Raw genomic sequence first — 20,510 nt, 5'->3', positions numbered from 1 at the left:
TTAGTCTGGAAAGCAGCTAATTTGTGAAGCAGTACCAACACTTCTTCAGGCTTAACCACTCCTTTATATCGCAGCTGTTTAGACCAGCGTTAAATCATGTTGCTGTGCAGGTGCTTGGTTTATAGTTTCACAAGTAAGGATGCAATGAGCACATGCCAACAGCTGCTCAATTTCCATCTGTACTGAATTCATCCCGTGCTTGTGCAATAAGGAAAAATTCTTCTATGCTGTCTGGCCACTCCCTCATTTTTTCCTTAATTTTCAGCCTTGTACAGCGCTTCTGTTTGAACTGTGGTAATGAAGTGGCTAGGTCTGTTTGTGCCAAGTGGCAGGAACACTTCCACATACATGGAAGAGGGCTTTGTTAAAGGCTTGCTTCAGCAATTCTTGTCTGTGCAGTCACCATCCCTGGGCTGGTCTTAACAGAGTTCTTACATTTCACCTGTCATGTTTTCTGTCACCACATTTCCTTCTTAGTCGAGGTGCCTCTAGCTCCAGCACCACTTAGGTTTTACACAGTCGTGTTACCGTTGTGGTGGCTCTTGCAGCAGAGCCCAGGGAACGCGCTGCGTGTGACTCCGGGCTGTCAGCCACTGCTGGACAGCTGGCAAGGGTCAAGGTCCTACTCCCTGAGGGCACTGACCCTGAGCGTCTTCTGTAAATTAGAACGATTAAAAACTAAAAAAAAAAACAAACACCACCGCCACCAAATAGTGCCATGGATCTAATACATTCTGCAAACTGCTGCTCTATGGAGCAAAAGAGGCATGCACATAACCACGGTCTAATAAACAATTTAAATGTTTATTTGAAAAATGTTAACAGTACAAATCAGTATGGGAAGACTGAGCCTACTTAGTAAGCCAGTACTTTTGTACATTTTTAGGGGGGTGTTGGGATGTCGCGCAGTACTGCTGTCACAAATACAAAAAGCACGTTGTGAACAAGCCACGTTACAAGTGCCAACAATTTTTATGAGCGAAAGGGGCCATAAAAGTATAAAGTGCTTGAAATACAAATCTGCCTTTTTTAAGCTTTGTTTTGCACGTACGTCAAAGTACTCAAGCAACACAGATGTTGGTAGTGATACTTCCCTTGCAAGGCACGCTCAACCCTATGAGATACAAACCCAGGCTGGGCAGCTTTGTTTCAGCTTGCAGGCACGTGTCATGCTTGTGGAACTCCTCTGTCCTTTTCTGAAGAACGCTATCTGGAGACTTCAGGGTGCCCTGAATTTCACCAGCTCCCTACTTACAGGACAGCTGAACTGGTTTATCTGTGGGTGTGAAGGCAGCCAGCATCCTGACTCGAGCCGCGAGAAGTGACTTCACAGAAGTTAAAACCAATGGTAACCCTCAGGGTAGAAAGATGTTTTATTCTGAAGCTCTGAAAAAGGCTGGATGTTTATGGAGAGGCACAGGGGAGTCAGCTCTGGGCCTCAGCCTGTGTCCCTTTGCCAAATAATCAACTGACGTAAGTTTTCTTTGTAGGAAACAAGGGGTTAAGATCAAGTGCCAAATTTCAAGTAAACTAAAAATTCATTAATTAAAACAAAACAAAATGAACTCCAAAGTCAGCACAGTATTAAGTACATGCTTTCTCATCTAAATTGCTTTTCCTGTCTGGAACATCTGAAGGCAAGCTGATGGTTATCACAGGTACAAAGCTGTCTTGATCCAGCAGAAGGATGCCTCTGAAAGGTAAGATTACCTGGCATTAGACAATAGTAGACAAAATAATGCTGCGTTCTAAAAATTACAGCTTGCTCCTGTTTCAGAGGGGTCCCGTGACTCAGTCTGTGCATCTGAACTAGCAGCAGCGTAGGCTGTCAGATCAGTTTCAAAGTAGCCTGAAACTGCCCAGCTTTTCAGCTTCTAGGACTGCTCTGACAAGCCACGCACAAGCTGCACGTGCTCCAACTGAACAAGAAAGTCCTGCACGTGGCTTCCTCTCGTCTGTGCTTCCTCTGCCATGGACAGACCGTCAGGCACCGGGCTGAACAGACTATGTTGGTTAGAACTTTTTTTCTAGTTCTGCTTAGTTCGAAGCTTCACACGTGGCAGTATTAAGCTACTTGCTGCTGCAGTATGAACTCTCCTCGCTTTCTGTACCTCTAACAAGTCAGTCAGAGAAGTACTGCAGTCTGACGGAACGCTTTGTGAGGTGTCATGGGGATCTGCTTTCTCAATTTGCCAACCCTCCATTTTCCTAGCTCTGTTGGAAGCACCAAGACCATTCTTATCCCATGGTAGATACATAAATTAACCACGCTCAGGGCTTTTCAGAAGCACAGCTGGTCAGTATGATTTGAGAATATCAGCTGTGCTTGCTCAGAGTGAGGATGCACGCTTTGCTGTCAGTCATGTCTCCTGAAAGAACATATGGTTCCAAGGATTAGGGCCTGCTGAATTGACTTGGGTTGCTTAAAAACGTTCGTGCTTGCCCATTCCAGCACTAAACCTATACTGATTCTCAGCTACAGTTACCACTTTATCTTTCCATGCCTTGTTTGGGAAACTTGCTTCTCTGAAAAATATGTGTGTTGCTGGAAACATCCCAGCTGAGTGAATAAAGCCACTCACAGACAACCAACCTGATCCATAACCTTTTGCCACGAATGATACCGCCACTTCCTATGGTTTATAAGCTGCCTATACAGACAGATCCTACTTGGAGAAATTTGCAAAGCCAAATTTGAGACCTTTCATAGCTACAGTAATGACTCTTATACTAGTCAATATGAAAGATTTAGGACTGGAATGGTTTAGCTCTAGCTTCTACCTTCCTCTCTTGGAGCTATGTTAATGGTGTCTCAAAACGCAGTCCTTAGAAAATCTGATAAAAATTTGGCATTATGACAACCAAGCTTAAGACATTTCCAATGAAAGGTTTGCCTGTGTTCCTCTGAAGTATGTATGCATCAACAGGCCGCCTGGAATGGAAAGTTACTGGCAGCCTTCTTAGTCAGTTGTTGCCCCAGTATTCCTAAACAACAAGTCTGTTTCTAAATTAAAAGATTTTTTAGTAGTGCTTTGTCTTCATCAGAGAAAAAAAAAATGCAGAAGTTACTTACTTGTTTTCACAGGAAGGGAAAATCACCTTTAAGACTTTCAGAATGAGAGCTGCTCCCACGACTCCAACCACAATGACTTCCATCAAATTAAAGAAGATGGGTAAAGATCGAAACCAGAATCTGCAGAGCCATTTTCTCAAGTCTTCCACCCACTGGCACATCACCTACAACCAAGCAGGTAGATAGAAAAAGACAGGTTGCAAAACAGAGCAGGTGCAGTTTTTGTGGCTACTCCTGAATCACATTGCATGGTGATAACTTTACGGATAGATAGATAAATAAATATGCTGAAGTATATGTAAAAGCAGGATGGAGTTGATTGGTGACTCAAACCTGTTTCTTTTACAAAGTTTGGTACCTTCCAACTGAATTACTCTATTTGGAGGTTTAATTTTTGAGGAAGTGATTCATCCTGGAGGAGTCCCTTGAAAGGAAAGGGAAAATAAAGGGACACTTGAACAAAGAAGGTGAAGGATAGGCTATTTTGGCCTAGGCTTAGGGTAGCTATGATTACCTAACTATAGGTAAGAGCAGGGAAAGAGTTACTGAAGCCCACGCGAGGGGTAGCAGGTAACTTTCAGCATACTATTTTTGCCATCCTCTTTAATCAGCATACTGTAATGTTGTAATGTGTTTCTTTCAGCCACAAAGGAGGGTGTGGAGCCTAACTCTACCTCATCTGGAACTGAAACTTCTCAAGCTGCTACTGTGTTTCTTAGGGGTGAGACCCATGGCTCATCTCCCAGAGTGGCCAGCATTTGCCTCTAAGCAATGCCAGAAAAAAATACGTATTTTTAAAAAAAGTCATTTGGAGCTCAACAAGAGTCAAAATCATTATAAATAGGCTCATATAATGGAGATATCACAATCTACTTTCATGACATATCTGTGAGGTTGCAACATTTCAGGATTTAGACACTTATTTGACTTCAGCTGCAGTAAAAACCCACAATTTCTCACTGCTACAGGGTAATTTAGAAATGGTGTTGTTTTGTTTTTCTTCTTGGTTTTTACAGTTTCCTAGAATCTGTCTGTAACAGCCTATTGTTCTTAGTGTTTGGCTGCGGGGATTTCTTAGACTACTGTGGAAATCAGTTAGTGTTAGATACCTTACACAACTGAGAATCCTGTTCTTCAACAACTACAAAGCAGCAAAACTGTCGTCTGAGAAGTCACCTACTAGGCTAAGCAGGAACGGCAATTCTTTCCTCGATAAATCTGTTATTATATGCCAGGTTGCTTTTTTTCAAATGAAGAACAGAGGTCCAAAGACGAAGGTCTAGGAATGTTACACACCTTCTTAGTATCTTTAAACGGATGTTTTGGTTGGCCTTTACGCAAAGGAAAATCCCCCTATCTGAATCCTTACAATGCTGTTATGTGGTTTGTTCTGTAAATATCCAAGAAGGAGGAAAACCTGGTATTTGTACATGCTGCTGAAGACAATACTAAAAATAGTGAAGGAAGACTGTTCCCTAAAACTGTAATATTGATGAACCGTCTGCTTTGTCCATGCTATGCTGCTAGAATTAAAACACCACCACCAAATGCACCCTACCTTGTACGAAGATGGAGGTTCTATCCTAAGAGGGGTCTCTGGTAACTTGCCAGGTAATGTCTCCTCATCCACTGTAGTTTCTGCTTGCCGGATGAGGTACTGACTGGTGGTTTGCAGTGGGTCCTGAATATCTAAAGAAGAAAAGACAGATTTACTGGGAGGATTATTTTTTAATTTGACTCTCTAATCAAGAAAGCGAAGACATGCTGCCTTTCTATCTTTACGGTACAACTATCCTAAGTTTACAGGAAGATCACAGAAGGAACTATTTTTTTTTAATTAAAAAACTGTTTGTTTTTTTTTTTTAACTTTAGCAGTGAACTTGGTAAGAAGCAGCAGTGTTACAATGCAGCCTTTAGCTGCACAATGTGCCGTTAGCTGCAAAATTTCAGCTGTCACCAGGTTTAAAAAGTAATTAACTAGACAAAAAATATTAATCTCCTGTGAAATCCTTGAGTTTCTGACTAAACTAAGCCAAAATAAGATTAAGGTATCCAGTAGCTTCTCTTGCTTTAAAGTAATTCAATTTTAATAACCACTTTCTGGTTTGGAAGTGACCCAGACAGGTATTTCCTTTGCAGTTTTCTCTTTCAGTCTCAGGAAAAGGGGGGAGCTTTACAGAAATTTCCATAACAGCAAAGAGATAAATTTATTCATGTGAATGTCTGGGTTGCAGGTTTACAAGCACCAAGTAATTCAGAAGAGAACAGATTTAAAAACAAAATGAAATAACCAGGATGTAGAAGAGTGGAATTTAGGTGTAAAAAATACTTCCCTGTTAATCCAGAACTATTTTACTATGCAAAACACAAGAATAATGTTGTTCCTTTGCCCTGTACAGCAGTGTGTTAACTATGGTTAAAAATATTATTTAACAGCTAAGAGAGATACCTTTTCCTGAGAGGTTGGGGAGTGTAAACAGCATGTCATTGTCCCTTGGGATGGAATACAGCATGCTCTCTTTCAAAGGGACAGTGTAGTTTGAATGTCTAAGTACTCTCAGGTCCTTCACTAAAATATCTATTTCTGTTACTTCTTCCTGCTGAACCTGCAAGAGAGGCAAACATACCGTGTTTAAATTGACTGAATTTACAGTTAGGATGAAGTAGGCTGGCAAAGAAAACCAATATGTGACAGAAAACTCCAAGCCATTATGACTGAGACATACAGATGTTGTAACATGAGTCAGTATTCTTTGTTTTTACTTAACATGCTTCCACAGCCTATGCCACATTAAAACGTAGGCTAAACAGACTGGGTCTCCCTCGACCTGCAAAAACGTGTGGCACTCAATCCATGGGCTCTCAACCAAGTCTTACATAGCTCTTCTTGTCAGGGAGGCATCTGAAAGCACAGAAAGCTGATATATGTAGTAAAAGGACACACACGAACATTTAGTGTGCTGCTGAGACAAGACTGACACTTCTGCTTTTGCAGTCGTGTTGCTTTTTTTCATACAAGTGAAAAAATCCCACTGAGATCACTCATTGCTGCTTTTATTTTTTTACCTTAAACTTACATTCCTTTTCCTTGAACTTGTATCACTCAGGGCAGGCAACAATGCAGTGTAGAGAAACTGTTTATTCATATATTCAGTTCTTCTATTACACATTGATGTAAAATAGAATAGTTTTCCTCCTCCTCCAGCACTGCACTGGACCTACTTCATTGAACAATCACTGCAGGCCTCATTTACACAGAAGACACTCAGCATAGCTACTACTAGCATCGACAGCTGCAGTGTAAGGCCAAGAACTGACAGAAATCCAATGTCTGTGACTACAACAAGAACTGCAGCAGAGATATTTCTACAAGAAAGGAATATGGGTTACAATTCAGTTTCACTTGTGTTTTCAGAGCCATAGGCCAACTGTCTCCTTGTGCTCCTAATGTGCAGGACAATGCGATGAAGATGATGATTGTTACTGTCAGCTCATAACTAAGGGGAACGATGGAAAGCTTCTGACTTAAAGGAAGAAAACAGCATGAGCTTTCTGGTCATTCTCACCGGGTGCCTGTGCAAACCTGATATGCATTTTGATATCCAGTTTGAGATCTGAAATACAGCTCCACTACTGTGTTACAGCTAAAATAAAACAAAGCACATTATCCAACTAACAGTGGGATAAGAACCTCATTAAAAAAATGAAACAAAACCTTCAAACCTCTCAGTGGGATCATCATTTTCATGAACAGAGTAAAATTTTGGCATGATGTAGAGCTGTGAAAAGTACTACATGCTGGGCATGCCATTAATTAAAGATCACTGTTATTATCCTCCTCCTATAAAAAAAAACGCAGCGGAATATAAGACAGCAGCTTTTCCTTCTATCCAGAACCTTCCTAGTTAGAAAAATAACTACAGCGTACAGGCGATTTTGAGAACTTGGCTCTGTACATTTCAAGCTCAGCTGCAATTGTAGCCCCTCACGTTCACCAGTATTTGTGCAAATCAGATAGATACATGTGTTTGTTTTTTTTCTGTTCATCTCAAAACCCATGTTCAACATCAAGTTTTTTATTCAAATCAATCAATTAGCTTACATACACAATAACCTAAGGCTAAGCCCTCAGATGGTCCTTCACAACAAGCCCACCTGCTTCATTTGTTGTTGCTGCAAGCCACGTGATTGAAATGCTTTGTTAGCTTGGGATAAATAATGGGGAAAAACTCAGAATGAACATATGCCTCTTTTATTAATATTGTACATTACTTTGAAATTATTTGAATTATTGCTTGTGAGTTTGACTTCCCTTGCATAAATGCACATTTTGAAAAAGTATGCGACAGTTAATGATATTCTGACAACCTTAATGAAAAATCATCCAACTCTTAGCTACTAAAATAAGAACAGAAACATTAAAACTTGAGTTCTCCTCAAGAAACACCTCTGCTACTACACAGGTTGGTATCATTTTCCTCAGTACTGTGCTAGCTACACATAAACCTTTTAACTCTTGGTTGCCTCTCCTAAATTCAAAACAAGCAACGTGTTTTTTTTTTTTTTTTGTATTATTTTTATTTTTGCATTATCTTTATTTACCTGTCTGCCATCAATTTCTGTCACTTCTTCCTGGATGACAATCAGCTGCAAATCAGAACTGGATGCCAAAGGCCACTCGTGAACCATGATGCGGACGCTGACGGTTCCCAGGCGCTGCTGATCTGCTGGGTTGCCCAAGCTTCCATTCTCCACTGTTAGGACACAACGTCACAGTTTTCAAAGAGAAACCATCCCAGCCAGAAAGCAGAACTCTCCATGGGGCGAACAGATGCAACTCTAACATAGAGCACATGTGCCTTTGCACAGGTAGCATCTCCGTGGGAAAGTCATTACAACCACAGAGGACCACTAGAGCTGGGTTTTAGTGAAGAAATAGCTAGCGAGGAAGCATGTTCCCTTTCATTTCAGTTCTTTAGAACTGGGGCTGGGAATTCACCATTTTATTTTGCAAGCGCTTCAAATGTTTTAAATGAATCAAATGCAGTTGGATTTGATGATCTTTGTACGTCCCTTCCAACTGAACTATTCTATACTAAACCAGAGATGTCCTAGCGATTGTATCAAAGCCTGGACTAGGCTGGCGTCCTTAACATTTCCAGTAACTGCTACCATAAGCAGTTGTTCTCTGGGGAACAGATGCCAAGGTTTTTAGCAGATCAACAAATCAAACTCAGAGCAGTCTCATGATACACACAGCAGACAACAGCAGCACTGTACGATCCCCGAAGTGAGGGAGCTCACAAACAACGTGGCCTTTGAGGTTTGCATCGAAGCACCCTAAGCTGCACCCTTTGGCTCCACTATTACTGCTTTCTTATTTCAGTTGTCCGAAGGAGTTCATAAGAGCAATGCCACAGTCCAGACAGCCTCCTGCAAAACCATCTTGATTCATATAACATTCTTCCTCTCCACACTGAAACAAATACGCTCTCCAAAATCACCCTTCTTGAGATATTTGTGTGACATGCATCGCCTTTTCTTTCAAGTGGCTGCCAGAGACATGTTGCTCCTGGGTTCCAGCTCTTCAGCTCTTTCCCACACACACTGCTTGTGCTAGACAAGTGTTGGCTCCCTCATGCGTATTTTTCTGCACCTCCCTCACTCCTCACCATTTTCACGTGGGACTGTGACACCTCAAACTCTCTTCCTACTGAAAAGCTTTCAGCTATTCAACAACCTAACGCTCCACTCGTACACAGAACTACTGTCCATGTTCCTCCACGAGCTTAGTATCCTTCTCCCAGGTACCATGCCTCACCTTCAGGGGAACTGAGACCCAGGAAAGAAAGAGGGGCTACTCCCAACAGGTGTAAGCTGGAGTACTGACCTGTTTGCTGAGCGTTTTCTGAACTGTAGCAGCAAGCAGGCATGAAAGGAGCAAGGCCACAAATATCCCAGGCAGCTGAGGCTCCCTGTGTTCAACCTCTCCTGTCTGTGTAAGGCTGCTCAGTCCCCACTACATGCAATAGGAGCTGAAGATGCTCACCCACCTAAACATGACTCTGTGGGAACTTGAGGTGGAAAAACACCAGGAGAATGCTGTTCAGGAGATTTGGTCTCTACTGTTCAAGGGCATGAATCTTTGGCTCAGTTTTGCTATTACATACAGATAATCAGGAGCATTTTTTCCACTCTGTTAACAGGTAACAAGTATCTCAAAATTCCTTCAACCTTTTACAAACATTACCTGAATCTGTCATTGATAATTTAGTTAGCAAATACTGTAACTGTCACTTCACAGGTAACAGACAGGAGGAGCACTTGTTGTCTGGTAGGTAAATGACACGTTGCCGTGTTTTTCTGTCCTAGATAGGATAGACATCTATCTATAGGATAGAAATTCTATCCTATGCTAGACAGGATAGAGAACACAGAAGCAATAGGAATATATCTATCCCAAAAAATAGATGAGCAAATTACTGCTCTCCCACTTCAGAAAAGAAATAGTGTCACATTAATAATTGATGACATTTGGGAAGGAAGGGTTCAAGAGACAAGGTCATGGCTAAGAGAACCAATTTAGAAAAAGCATTAGTACCCTCTAAGTAAACATCTGAATGTAAAAGGAGGATGACCTTAGAAACCAAGCTGGAGACTGCTGCACCTGATCCATCAAGAGATCATTCTGGATACAACAGAAGCTTAAATCAACTAGTTTAATTGCTCTTGCTTAATTAATTATATAGTATGCTCTGTGTATCTCAAAAATCACAGTGCTTTCTGATCTTTCACAAAAAGGTATAGCACTGAATCAGCGTTAAAAATAGCAGTTTCAAAATCATCTGAAGTCCTTAACCACTACAGGACACTAGCAAAACTGCAGCACAATTTGTGCTATAATATCCTATCCAGGAGAAACTTCTTTGTCCACTGAAGTCAGGCATAAGATAATTAAAAGGTCTTCCCAACATTAATTCATATTTGTGCTATTGAATCCCTTTTTGGATGTATGCCAGCCAGCCTCGGGACACAGCCATTAGCAGGGTGGAGTTGCATCCTTCTGTTTACATTGTCTAGCTTGTAGTGCAAAACACTCTTCTGAAAAGAGAGGCAGTCTCAATTTCAGATGAAACCATTTACATTTAAGCAAATGAATGAGACTTGAGAACAAGATAGTAAGATTTTTTTCCACCCACGTCAGGAGCAAAATTCTCATAATTTGGGAAATGACTTGCTTCTACAATGCTGAAGTTAGCAGGGTATGAGAACACACAGACTTTGGAAGCTTTGGTTACTAGATAACAGGGAATCAAAATACAGCAGGAAACAACAATGAGAATACTCACATATTACTGTTTGACACGTTATGTGGGCAACCCCGCTTTTCATAGGGAAATCATTTAGATATACCTGTCCATTAGCATAGGTGATATTAAAAACAACCTGAAAGACAGACAGACAGAATGAGTGTGCGGTCCTGCCCCTATGCCACAATTCTGTTCCCAGAGGAACGTAATTAATACTGACTGAAGTCAGACAAAACAAAATATTTGCATTCGCATGTGGACTTCGTTTCGCTGCGTATTAATTCATTGCATACATAGTCAATAAATGAAAAAACTGACGAACCTGTCCTTTGTGAAATTCTCCATTGCTTTTCAACATCATAACATCGACTCTGATGGTTTCCTGGAAAACAATGATGAAAAGAGATGTAAGTTTCTATGAGAAAACACAGAAGCAGCTACAGGCCACAAGCAACTTTCACAAGTTATCCTGACAGAATGGCAATGTACCAGTCCCAGAGCACATTGCCAGGCTTTCTGCCTTGCAAAGAAGACTATGCTTACTTGTTCCACGTAAGGTGTTTTTTTTTCCCTCTTTTAAAATCAAAGGTATTGATGAGATAAAATGACTGCTTCCCCTTTAATACACTTTTAAAATAGAGATACTAATAACCAACCAAAATTCTCAGAAGAACTTGTTATGCATGGATACAGTGGAAGTCTCCCATATTAACTGAAACAGAATTGATTAAGCAAGATAAAATCAGATTCTTGGTCCCTGTAAAGAGCATTAAGCACTCCACTTACTCTTCAAGATGAAGTATAATGTAATACATGTTAGCCTATACTAAAGAACACTCATTTTTGTCAGCATCAACAATAATCCTGTTTTTTTTTTCTTTGGTTACCATTCCCAAATAATGCCACACAGGATTCCTCCAAACCCACAGGTAATAGGGATTTATTTCCTTCTTTCAAACCTCAATTACTGTAATTTCTTGTTTCCCTCATTTGGTCCTCTCACTTCATCCTTGTCATTTCAGGGGCTCTATTGCAGATGGGACCTCAAATCTCCCAAATCTGAGCCCTGACAATGTCTATATCTGGAAACAAACCTCTCTTGAACACAGACAAAGGTAATGATTACCACACTGCTCTCTTGAGCCATCTACACAGAAATAATGTTAAAGTCCCCATTTGCCTTTTGGGAATCTTAATTGATTCTATCTGTGTTTAATTTTCCTCTGGAAAACTCCCCTCTGTGTCTTCAGCACCTTTTCTTAGCACTGAGTTTAATTAAGTTTCACACTAAACAACTAAAATTGAGCTGTGTCTCAAAAGCAAGTAGAACTCATGAAAATTTAAAATGCAAGAATGAATGACTTTCCATTTGGGATTTTTAGGCAGGAAATACTCAGAGTACACAGCACAGAACAGAGAGCTTCTCAAGTACAGCTCCAGTATTAACATTTCCTTAAAATAATGGGCGTTAATCGGTGCACTGAGGTAGCCAGAACTATCACAAACTGAAAAACAACATCTAAACCCAAAGCAGCAGAAATCTGGCTTCATATGACAAGCATGGTTTTAAATCCGATACAGATTTAAATTAAAAAAAAAAAAAAAAGTGCAGATTTAAAAAAATAAAGTAATTTCCTTTGGTTCGAAATGACTTGCCACTGATGTTTCAGATACATTTGTCAAGTCAGCAGGAAAATTCTCTGGCCACTGAGACCAAAAAGAAAATCTCTTTTTCTATGCCCCTCCTAGGAAATGGGTGTTTATACTGACTTTTCTCCAAAACTCAAATCTGAGTTATTCATATTAAACTTATCCATTTACTTAGAAAAACGGAGGTCTATTAACAAATATGTAAAGCGGGTCAATGATATAACAGTAGGATGTGATCTGTTCTGTCATCCTGCAACTTCCTCAAACCACTTTTTCCTCATGTTTTAAGAATGCTGTATATTTAACACAAAAATCCCCTACACGTTTAGCACTTTATTGAGCATCTGGAGCTGTACTTTTAGACTTCCTACTATTTTCTGCCTGATAGGAATCCAAAGGGCCCAGAGGAGGGACCTTCCCGGCAGTCTTAATAGTCCTTCAGTTTTTGAGCTTTAAATCTGAGCTGCTTTACGCAGAAAACATTTTGCAATCTTCTTTCACCACCAGCAATGTGACTCATGGAGATTACTAGAAAAAGAAAATGACTGGTAGATAGCTACTACTGAAAAGGAGGAAAATCCCCCTGCTCTTTGTTTTAGTCAAATGCTGTATTTGATAATGAAGGGCAGAGGGCAAAATAGATACGCTCAGCAGCTGGGCACCATATGCCCAAGGTGAAACATACATGTGGGGATTCATCTTCTTTAAGGCAGTTGTCAGTTCTGCTGATTTAGTATCCAAAAACACAGTCATGAATGATGGTATGTACTTAAAGCTTGCACTCAAAGACTTTATTACATGTTTAAAAAATCAAAATATTTAGGTGGTACATGTCCATGCTGACAAATTTACAAAAAGTAGAATGTAGGATGCAGACAAGTAAGACAGCTGAGCTGACCTAGAGGCCTCTGCCACAGAAAGGCCGCAGGCCTCTTGTATATCATCCTTCTCTCTCCTTTACACCAAGCCAGCGAGCTGTTTCAGCTCATTAAATGGGCAGAATTTCAACATTTTTGCCTATTTCTTCTGACAAGAAGATTTCTTCTGACAAGAAGAAATGTACACGAAGAGGCACGGGACTGCTGACACCGCAGGCCTGAGCTGCCAGACAGGCTCCATGTTGGGGCTGCCTCTGCCCCTCAGCGGCACGGGTTCGTTAAGCCGCCCCAAAACTCTGGGCTCAGATCAATCCTCCGCCACAGCTTACACCATGTTACACCATGACCCTTCACAAGCAATGGAGAACTCATAGTCTTGCCTTCCTGTCAGCCCCGTGGCCCGTCAGTTCCCACCTGGAGCCAACAATTTCTTCTCCTGACGACTGCCCGTACTCTGTATACACGTAGTGGCCTATCTGATTTTTTCAGGCTAGAAGCACTTGCTCCTGAGCTGTCCTCGTGTTCTTGTCTTGCCCAAGCAGTCTCACAAGACTTGGTATGAAACATTTCAAGCAGGTCTCAAAGTTTCGGCGTTAACAAATAACTAGTTTTCAACTGTTCCTGCTCCAAATGTTCGCAAACTGATACCCAAAACGCAGCGGGGCCTACTGTGACCAAACTGCTGTGGCCCACCTCCCCGACCCTACACACCCCATAACAGCGCCCACATGAGGACAAGAGCCACAAGACAGGCCAAACACAGTGAAATGTGGGGCAGGGGGCTCGCCCACAGCAGGCTCTGCGTGGTGCACCCCCACCTGTTAGGAAGTGCTCCCATTTGGGACCATCTCACCGTTTTTCCAGTTCCAGGCGTGAAGACTCACGGACTTAACAAACATCCTTTAATTTCAACACAGAAAACGTTTGATTGTCTTAGCATAATGCAATTCACTACTTCAGAAAACAACAAAAAAAGGCACTTTACATCTTTACGGATATGCCTTACAGCTACACACCTCACTACTAAGAAAAGTAAGTAACTCCACATCATTTATTTCCTGTATCAAAAACAACGAAGCCAATCCTGTCGTAACAAAGCCGCTGAGTGCACGACATGGGCCCTGTGCCGTAATCCACAATATTGCTCTTCTGAGTTCTGGAGAAGCCTGAACTATGAGTATAAGCCTTGTTTGTATCACTTACAACACATTTTTGAATATTAACAATATCACGAATGTTCATGTAAGTCTCAGACAGTCCTGTAATTTAAACATTCATTGGGATATTTGAGAAAGCTGCTCTTTGAGAGTCAGAATCGAAGGACAGCCCCACAAAGCAATTCAGGTCCCCAGGAATCAGGCTGTGCTTTCAACTTACCACTGACACCCACCCCATCGCTCACAGCACCTTAGCCCTCGCTGTGCGGGCGCATACCTTCACACCAAACTCTCCAATTTACACTAGAAATTTACCCATTGTTCTTAATGCCATTACAGGATGTAGAAGGGCCTCCTGAGTTTTCCTAAGGCTTCTCATTGCTGTTTTAGTGCTCTGGCAGTGACATTTACAGTGGCAACGGCCACAGGACCTGCAAAGCAGACAGCACTTCCACCACAAATGCATGTCATTCTCTTCTTGGAAAGCTATGCTATGGCTGTAATAATGTAGCAATGTTGTGATTTTTGTGAACCTGAATCAATAGCGATAAGCAGGCAGCGATCATTTTCCAGTCCTTTCTCTTTAGCCATGTGCTGCGACAGAACCCAGGAGGGGTAAGCGGGGCAGCACAATACAGCAGTAGCAGAAGAACAAGATGACAAAGAATATATAAAGCATCTGACATAATTTAAAAGGGAATATCCATTAGCTCTTAAAGACTCCCCACACCAATGCCACACAAAGCTACAGAGAACGCTTCACCAAACCCCAGCCTTTCATGAAAAATGCCACACAAGACAAAGCCGTTTGGTCTAATCACTCAGGAACTTTAAACAGATCTGACTACAGATTCATGAAAAAACCTCTGGCAGGCAGTAGGTACGCGCTGCGGTGCTGTGTAGAGCTTCCCCCAGCACAGGGTAACTGCTAAGTCCTGTATCACTCCCACAGAGCCCATCTCCTGACCGAGCCAGGAGCAGCCAGCCCACTTCAGGCACAGCTGCTCTCTCTTGAGGCTCCCAGACGAGGCTCTGTCTGCGCTGGCAGGCGGCGAAGCGGAGCGGGCAGCGCTGGCAGCAGATGGCCCAGCGCCTGGCCCAGCTGCATGGCGGGCGGCACACAGAGCATCCCACAGAGCATCCCCTCGCAGGCACAGCTGGGACATCCCGCCTGCAGCATGGAGACGTGAAGGGAAGGAAGGCTGCCAAACGGGTAAGGAACGGACGAAACTAAAATCTCTTCATAAATATGACAAGAGACTGTGGGAAAGAGTGCTCAAACTAACCAACAGCTAACATCCAAACTCATACCCTTTGAGTCCATATGGAGAACTGGCTCTAAGGAGAGCAACTCTCTTTTTATAATCTAGGCTCTGTTCTAATTCTTTCACCAGGCTCCGACCAGCTGTGTTAGAGGATAAGCCTTAGCAGGCCATGGGGCACAGCTGAGTTAGGAAATAGGCATGGTGCAGTCCTTGACAAGTTTGCAGGACGATAATTAGCCCCTCACATTTTACCAGATTTTAGTACAAAATCTTCTCAAACAAATATTGATGTTATTAAACTGCATGACAATATTTAGGGTATGACAATGAAATCCTGTATTTAAGTAACTGAAGCTAAACTATCCGTGTTAGTACACAAATCTAACACAATGATGCTTTTGCTTCTCTTTACTTTTCTGAACAAGCAGAAAAATAAGCTTCCTCGCTTTGCCATGACTCATAGTACAACATTGCTTATCCCTTCCTTTGCCCCTCATATGTTGCTAGAACTAATTGCCTTTGCTTTCTCCCTATTAAATCAACTAATGCTATGAATATTTTAACAGGAGTTTTAAAGGTGAATGCTTAGTCTCACATCATCAGGACACAGTTGCACCATACTGCTTTAATTTAATCAAATATACATGGAAAGATGATGTGGTGGTGCCTTTTAACTATAAAGCTCAGAACATGTGCCAGGCTGTTAGTAGGGAACCTGGGATAACGCTATGAAAGAAATACTTCAGCGTGTCACAATTTAAAAGTTTCTTTGATTGAAATACATTACACCCACCGAATCCATACTCACAGGGCTGATGGAGTGAAGATGACTTTTTTCTGTTGCGAAACAATCTATCCTCATAGAGGTTTCTTGCAGTCAACAACAGCCTGAAAAAATGTTTTTCAAGCAACTGCACTAAAAAATTCCAGTAGGTAAGTAAGCCTTTTCAAAAGTAAACAGTTAAATCTAAATTATCTAGAGACAAATGGAGCAAACAAACATCACAGCATTCAGCCCGCTGTGCTTTTAGCCAGCTTTTATCAGCACATTAAAAATAGTCTACAACACAAAATCTAATTCTTGACCTAGCATCAGAAAAGTACAGTCCTTTAACACAAAGATCGGTTATCTTGTTGCATGATTCCATGCCTTTTTATATAAACTTATGCCTAATATCAATCACTCTGTAATCCAGATTTGCTCATGCAAATTTCAGGAGGAGAAAGCAAAGCTAAAACACATATGCTAACGTTTTTTAAAAAAAGCCTAGATTTCAAAACAGCTTATTTAAGAAACGACAAGTATTGCACAACAAGGGGGGCGTTCACATTCCGGAGCTCAACAAAAGTGTTTCAGACTTACAAAACGCGATTGCACACACGTTATTCCAAAATGCCAATGTCTTTCCTCAATCCTTCCATTACAGGTTTTGTAACATCGTGGACATCGACTTGGAGGTAAACTTTCACACAATGCACAAGAACTACAAAATGTGAAGCTGTCAGAAGTATTCTGCCAGCATACTCCCAGGATTATGGAGTGCACAGTCATGGGAGCCAAAGAAAAGCTTAAAAGACCACCTGTAGTCCCAAACCTTTCTGAGGAAAGATCCTTCTGCCCCCATGCCCTGAGTTGTTAAGCTCGTTGCTTCTGAAGCCAGCCCATGAGTGCTGAATTCCCGCTCTGCCTGTTCCCTTCTTCTCCTACTTAATATAAATCAGCTCCTGCTCAGACAAGAGCAACTCTTCTACTCAAAACCCTTTAAAGACGTGTTCTTCCTTTTACATCAAACATGATCCTGTACGTACAGAAAGAAGCAGTGCAGAAGGAAACATGAGTTCTTACTTATATGTATATTTTAAAATTTCAAACTGAAAAAAAGTAGTAGAGGTGCATGTTCCTTTTCTGACTCTTGAAAGAGCTTTTCTGCACATACTTACACCACCACACCACTATAAAGCTAAAAAGGTGCAGATATGTCTAAACTGGCAAAAACTTTGCTGGCAGACCACCTGAGTAATACAGCACGAAAGGACAAACCTGTCCCCACAAGCAAATAGCACGGCTGTACTCACCAGGTGTTATACCCCAGTTACTCCGACAGGCTTTACTCTGAAACATACCAACCCTACCTCTGACCCCAAGCTGGCTTCCACGTAACCAACTCAGGCACCCCTGCGCCACGCTCACTCACACCTTCAGACCCTAAGGCAGCATGAGTAGATGTGCCTCTGTGTCTCGTATAATTGCCCGCTGTGGGAAATAGCTTTAACGCTACGGAGCTGAAGTTTTGGTGTGAAAGAATGACAGTTTCTGGATGGAAGACGGTAAGCAATGGTGCAGGTTTATATTATATCCCTCTGCTACTTCTGCTTGCCCAATCCCACATCGCTCTCCTTTCCTCAGAGGGGGATTCACGAAGTACCTGAGCTTCCTCTGCCCTCTCGTACTTCTGTGCGCCTGACTTCAAGCACAGGTGCATGCCTATAGATCTCTGAAGACCTAGATCCCCATTTTGAGGAGCTAAGCCCATCTCCCTTCAGAGGCTCACCAGGAGAGGCAGGGACCAGGAAGCGAGCCCAGGATCCTGCTTTGCAGCACAGGATGTGCCAGCGCAGGGCCTGCGCCAGGCTGCCTTGGAATGGCGTTATGCCAGCGCAGGAGCTCTGGAGGAAAAGAAGCCATAATAAATTCGTGCCCGTGACAGCGATTTTGCTATGGCTAGGCAAGTGACTACGAACCCCATCTTCCCTCTGTGGGATCTCACAGCTGGCAGGTCACGATTCCTAGGGTCTGAGGAAGATATTTAGTCACGACTTAACCACAGGCACCAAAGCAGCCGGTTCTCTTCTGTAAGCCCCGAGGCCACAGCTCCCCCCGTCACGGCGCATCGCTGCATCCCCCCTCAGCACATCCCTGCACAGCACCACAGCAGTCCTTCTGCTCCTCGAAAAGCCACCACATTTAACTCGAAACGGACCTTACCGGGACACAGCCCGGCTTCTGGACGAGGAAAAAAAGCAGCTGGCACGGCGCCCCGCGATGTGCCGAGAGACCCCAACCCGCCTGCGGGTCCCACTCACGGGCACAGACAGCGGGAGGAGCAGCGAGCCGTCACGGCTCGGCCGGGCACCCCGCGCACCGCACCCAAATACCCCCCCACCCCCCATTATAGCTCTTTTTGGGGCATTTTACATCGCATTTACCCCCCCCGCAGGGCGCCCTGCGGGCACGGGCAGCGAGCCTTGCCCTCGCCCTTCGCCTACGGGCGGCGGGGCGCTGCCTGCGGGCAGGGGTGGCGGCGCACAGCCCCCCTCCACCCAGCCGAGCCCCCCCTCAGCCCGGCCGGTCCCCGGAGGGCTCCACGGAGCCTCCCGGCCCGGCTCGGCCCGTCCCGGCCCGGTACCTGGCCCAGCTGCGGAGCGGCGGCCGGGCCCAGCAGCGCGGCGGCCAGCGGCGGCAGCAGCAGCAGCAGCAGCAGCCCGGGCCGGCCCCGCGCCGCCTCCATCTTGCGACCCGGGAACGAAAACAAAGTGAAACACCGCCGGCGGGGCGGGGACGGGGGACGGGCGGCCAGACGGGGCGGTGTGGGGCGAGGGGAGGAGGTAGGAGCTGGGTATGGGGCAAGGGAGGCGGCTGCAGCCGGGTATCGGGTGAGGGAGGCGGCTGCAGCCGTCCCTCTGCTCAGGGCTCCCCTCAGAAGGGCCCCCGCGGCTCGGCAGTGCTTATCGGTGTTGTTATTTGGGATCCAGGAGGGCTTCAGAGCAGGCGAGGGGGAAACTTGACGAGCGCTCAAAGCCACGGGCAAAGAGGAAGGCGCTGCGTCTCCGGGTAACCTCACGACAGCGAGGGTGGCAACGAGCAGGTACCCCAGGGAGGTTTTAGTCCCCCCGGGACACGGCAATAACGTGTGTTTGAAGGAGTCTGTGTCCCCGCTTCATCTTGCACTGTGAGTCACACAGCCGGCAGTGGACACAAAGCATGAAAACCAGAGGTTTGTTATTTGATATGCGCTGTGCCGTCGTGACACGCTGGTGCAAACATCCGGCATGAGGTACAAGGCGTTGGAAAGGGAAATTTTCATATTGCGAAATGTGTGCTACATGAAAACCTCAAATATGTCATCACTGAATACATTTATTGACAGTAGTTAGTACGATTTTAGAGGTTAGAAAAAATAAAATTGGTCAGCTGATTTCCCTGTAATCACACCAGTCAGTAATGCATGAGGAATAAAAGCACAGATGTCTTGATTTCCAGTGTCTCTCTTTAACATCACACAGTTTCTCTTAAATCTGTCCTAAACCTGCCTTTTTCTGTTGTTGTTGTAAATCTATTGTGTGCAGTAAATTAAAAGAAACAGATGAAGGATCCGTTCAGTGTGCAATCTAATGAGGCAAAAATCTACACATCAGCTCCCCAACATGACATTTTGCCCAGTCTCGTAAGGGGCACATAAGAGTCTCTGGGGACAGGATGGTAGCTACAAGAATGAGACTCTTGTTAGTACTTGCAGTCGTTTGCCTGTGCTGGTGGGAGGAAGTTTAAGTTATGTACATTCCTAACTATGTGTTGCACTCCATGCGTAATTCCGACTGGAGGTTATGTCCCCAAAAGGCTGGTGAATCCTAAATGCACAAAAGCAAGCTACAATGCTCCAGTGTTTTGTGTGTTAAGATGATGATTAACATGTTTACTGAATGTACCAAAGGCATAAAAATTAATGGTGTCAGAGCATATAAAAGTACAAGGAAACAAGGCTCGCTGACCTGTCGAATTTACAGATTCAGCAAAGTTCAAGCTGGGTTATCAGCTCACCTCAAGGAATTCAGCATCTCACTGAAATGGAATTCAGGAATACCTGTTCCTTCCTGAACGTCTTTGAATGTCTCCATCTTCAACTTAGTTAAACTCCATCTTCATATTCTCCATCTTCAATAGTTAAACTTCAGTTAGCGCAGGCTTGCATAAAACTGATGTGCTGTTTAAGTCCCTCTTAAAGTTTCAGAGTAAATAAATGTGTGCTATAATGCTTTCTTCTGTCAATAACTGTCACACAGGATGGCTTAAAAACAGTCTTAAATCAATTCAGGAGTGATGTACAGACTGGGAATAAACTCACAGAAACATTGCAACACTGCAAAATGCTAGATAGCACTAACAGCTTTGAAAACTA

General features: G+C 43.3%; 1 protein-coding gene across 1 annotated transcript; it reads right to left on the bottom strand.

Moving 5' to 3' along the window:
* Positions 1-785: 785 nt before the first annotated feature.
* Positions 786-19,667, bottom strand: GINM1 (glycosylated integral membrane protein 1). The gene is made up of 8 exons (XM_084512408.1): positions 18,741-19,667; positions 10,706-10,765; positions 10,423-10,519; positions 7,676-7,827; positions 5,523-5,679; positions 4,632-4,762; positions 3,074-3,237; positions 786-1,693 (listed from the first exon to the last, which is right to left on the bottom strand). Exons 1-8 carry the CDS (start codon positions 18,840-18,842, stop codon positions 1,585-1,587), a joined length of 972 nt encoding a protein of 323 aa, XP_084368534.1. The 5' UTR covers positions 18,843-19,667; the 3' UTR covers positions 786-1,584.
* Positions 19,668-20,510: the final 843 nt, after the last annotated feature.

Source organism: Aythya ferina, assembly GCF_964211825.1.
Source record: "Aythya ferina genome assembly, chromosome: 3".
In the NCBI taxonomy this organism is placed as follows: domain Eukaryota; kingdom Metazoa; phylum Chordata; class Aves; order Anseriformes; family Anatidae; genus Aythya; species Aythya ferina.
Note: the sequence above shows the minus strand (reverse complement) of the source record. Positions and strands in the feature narration are given on the sequence as shown.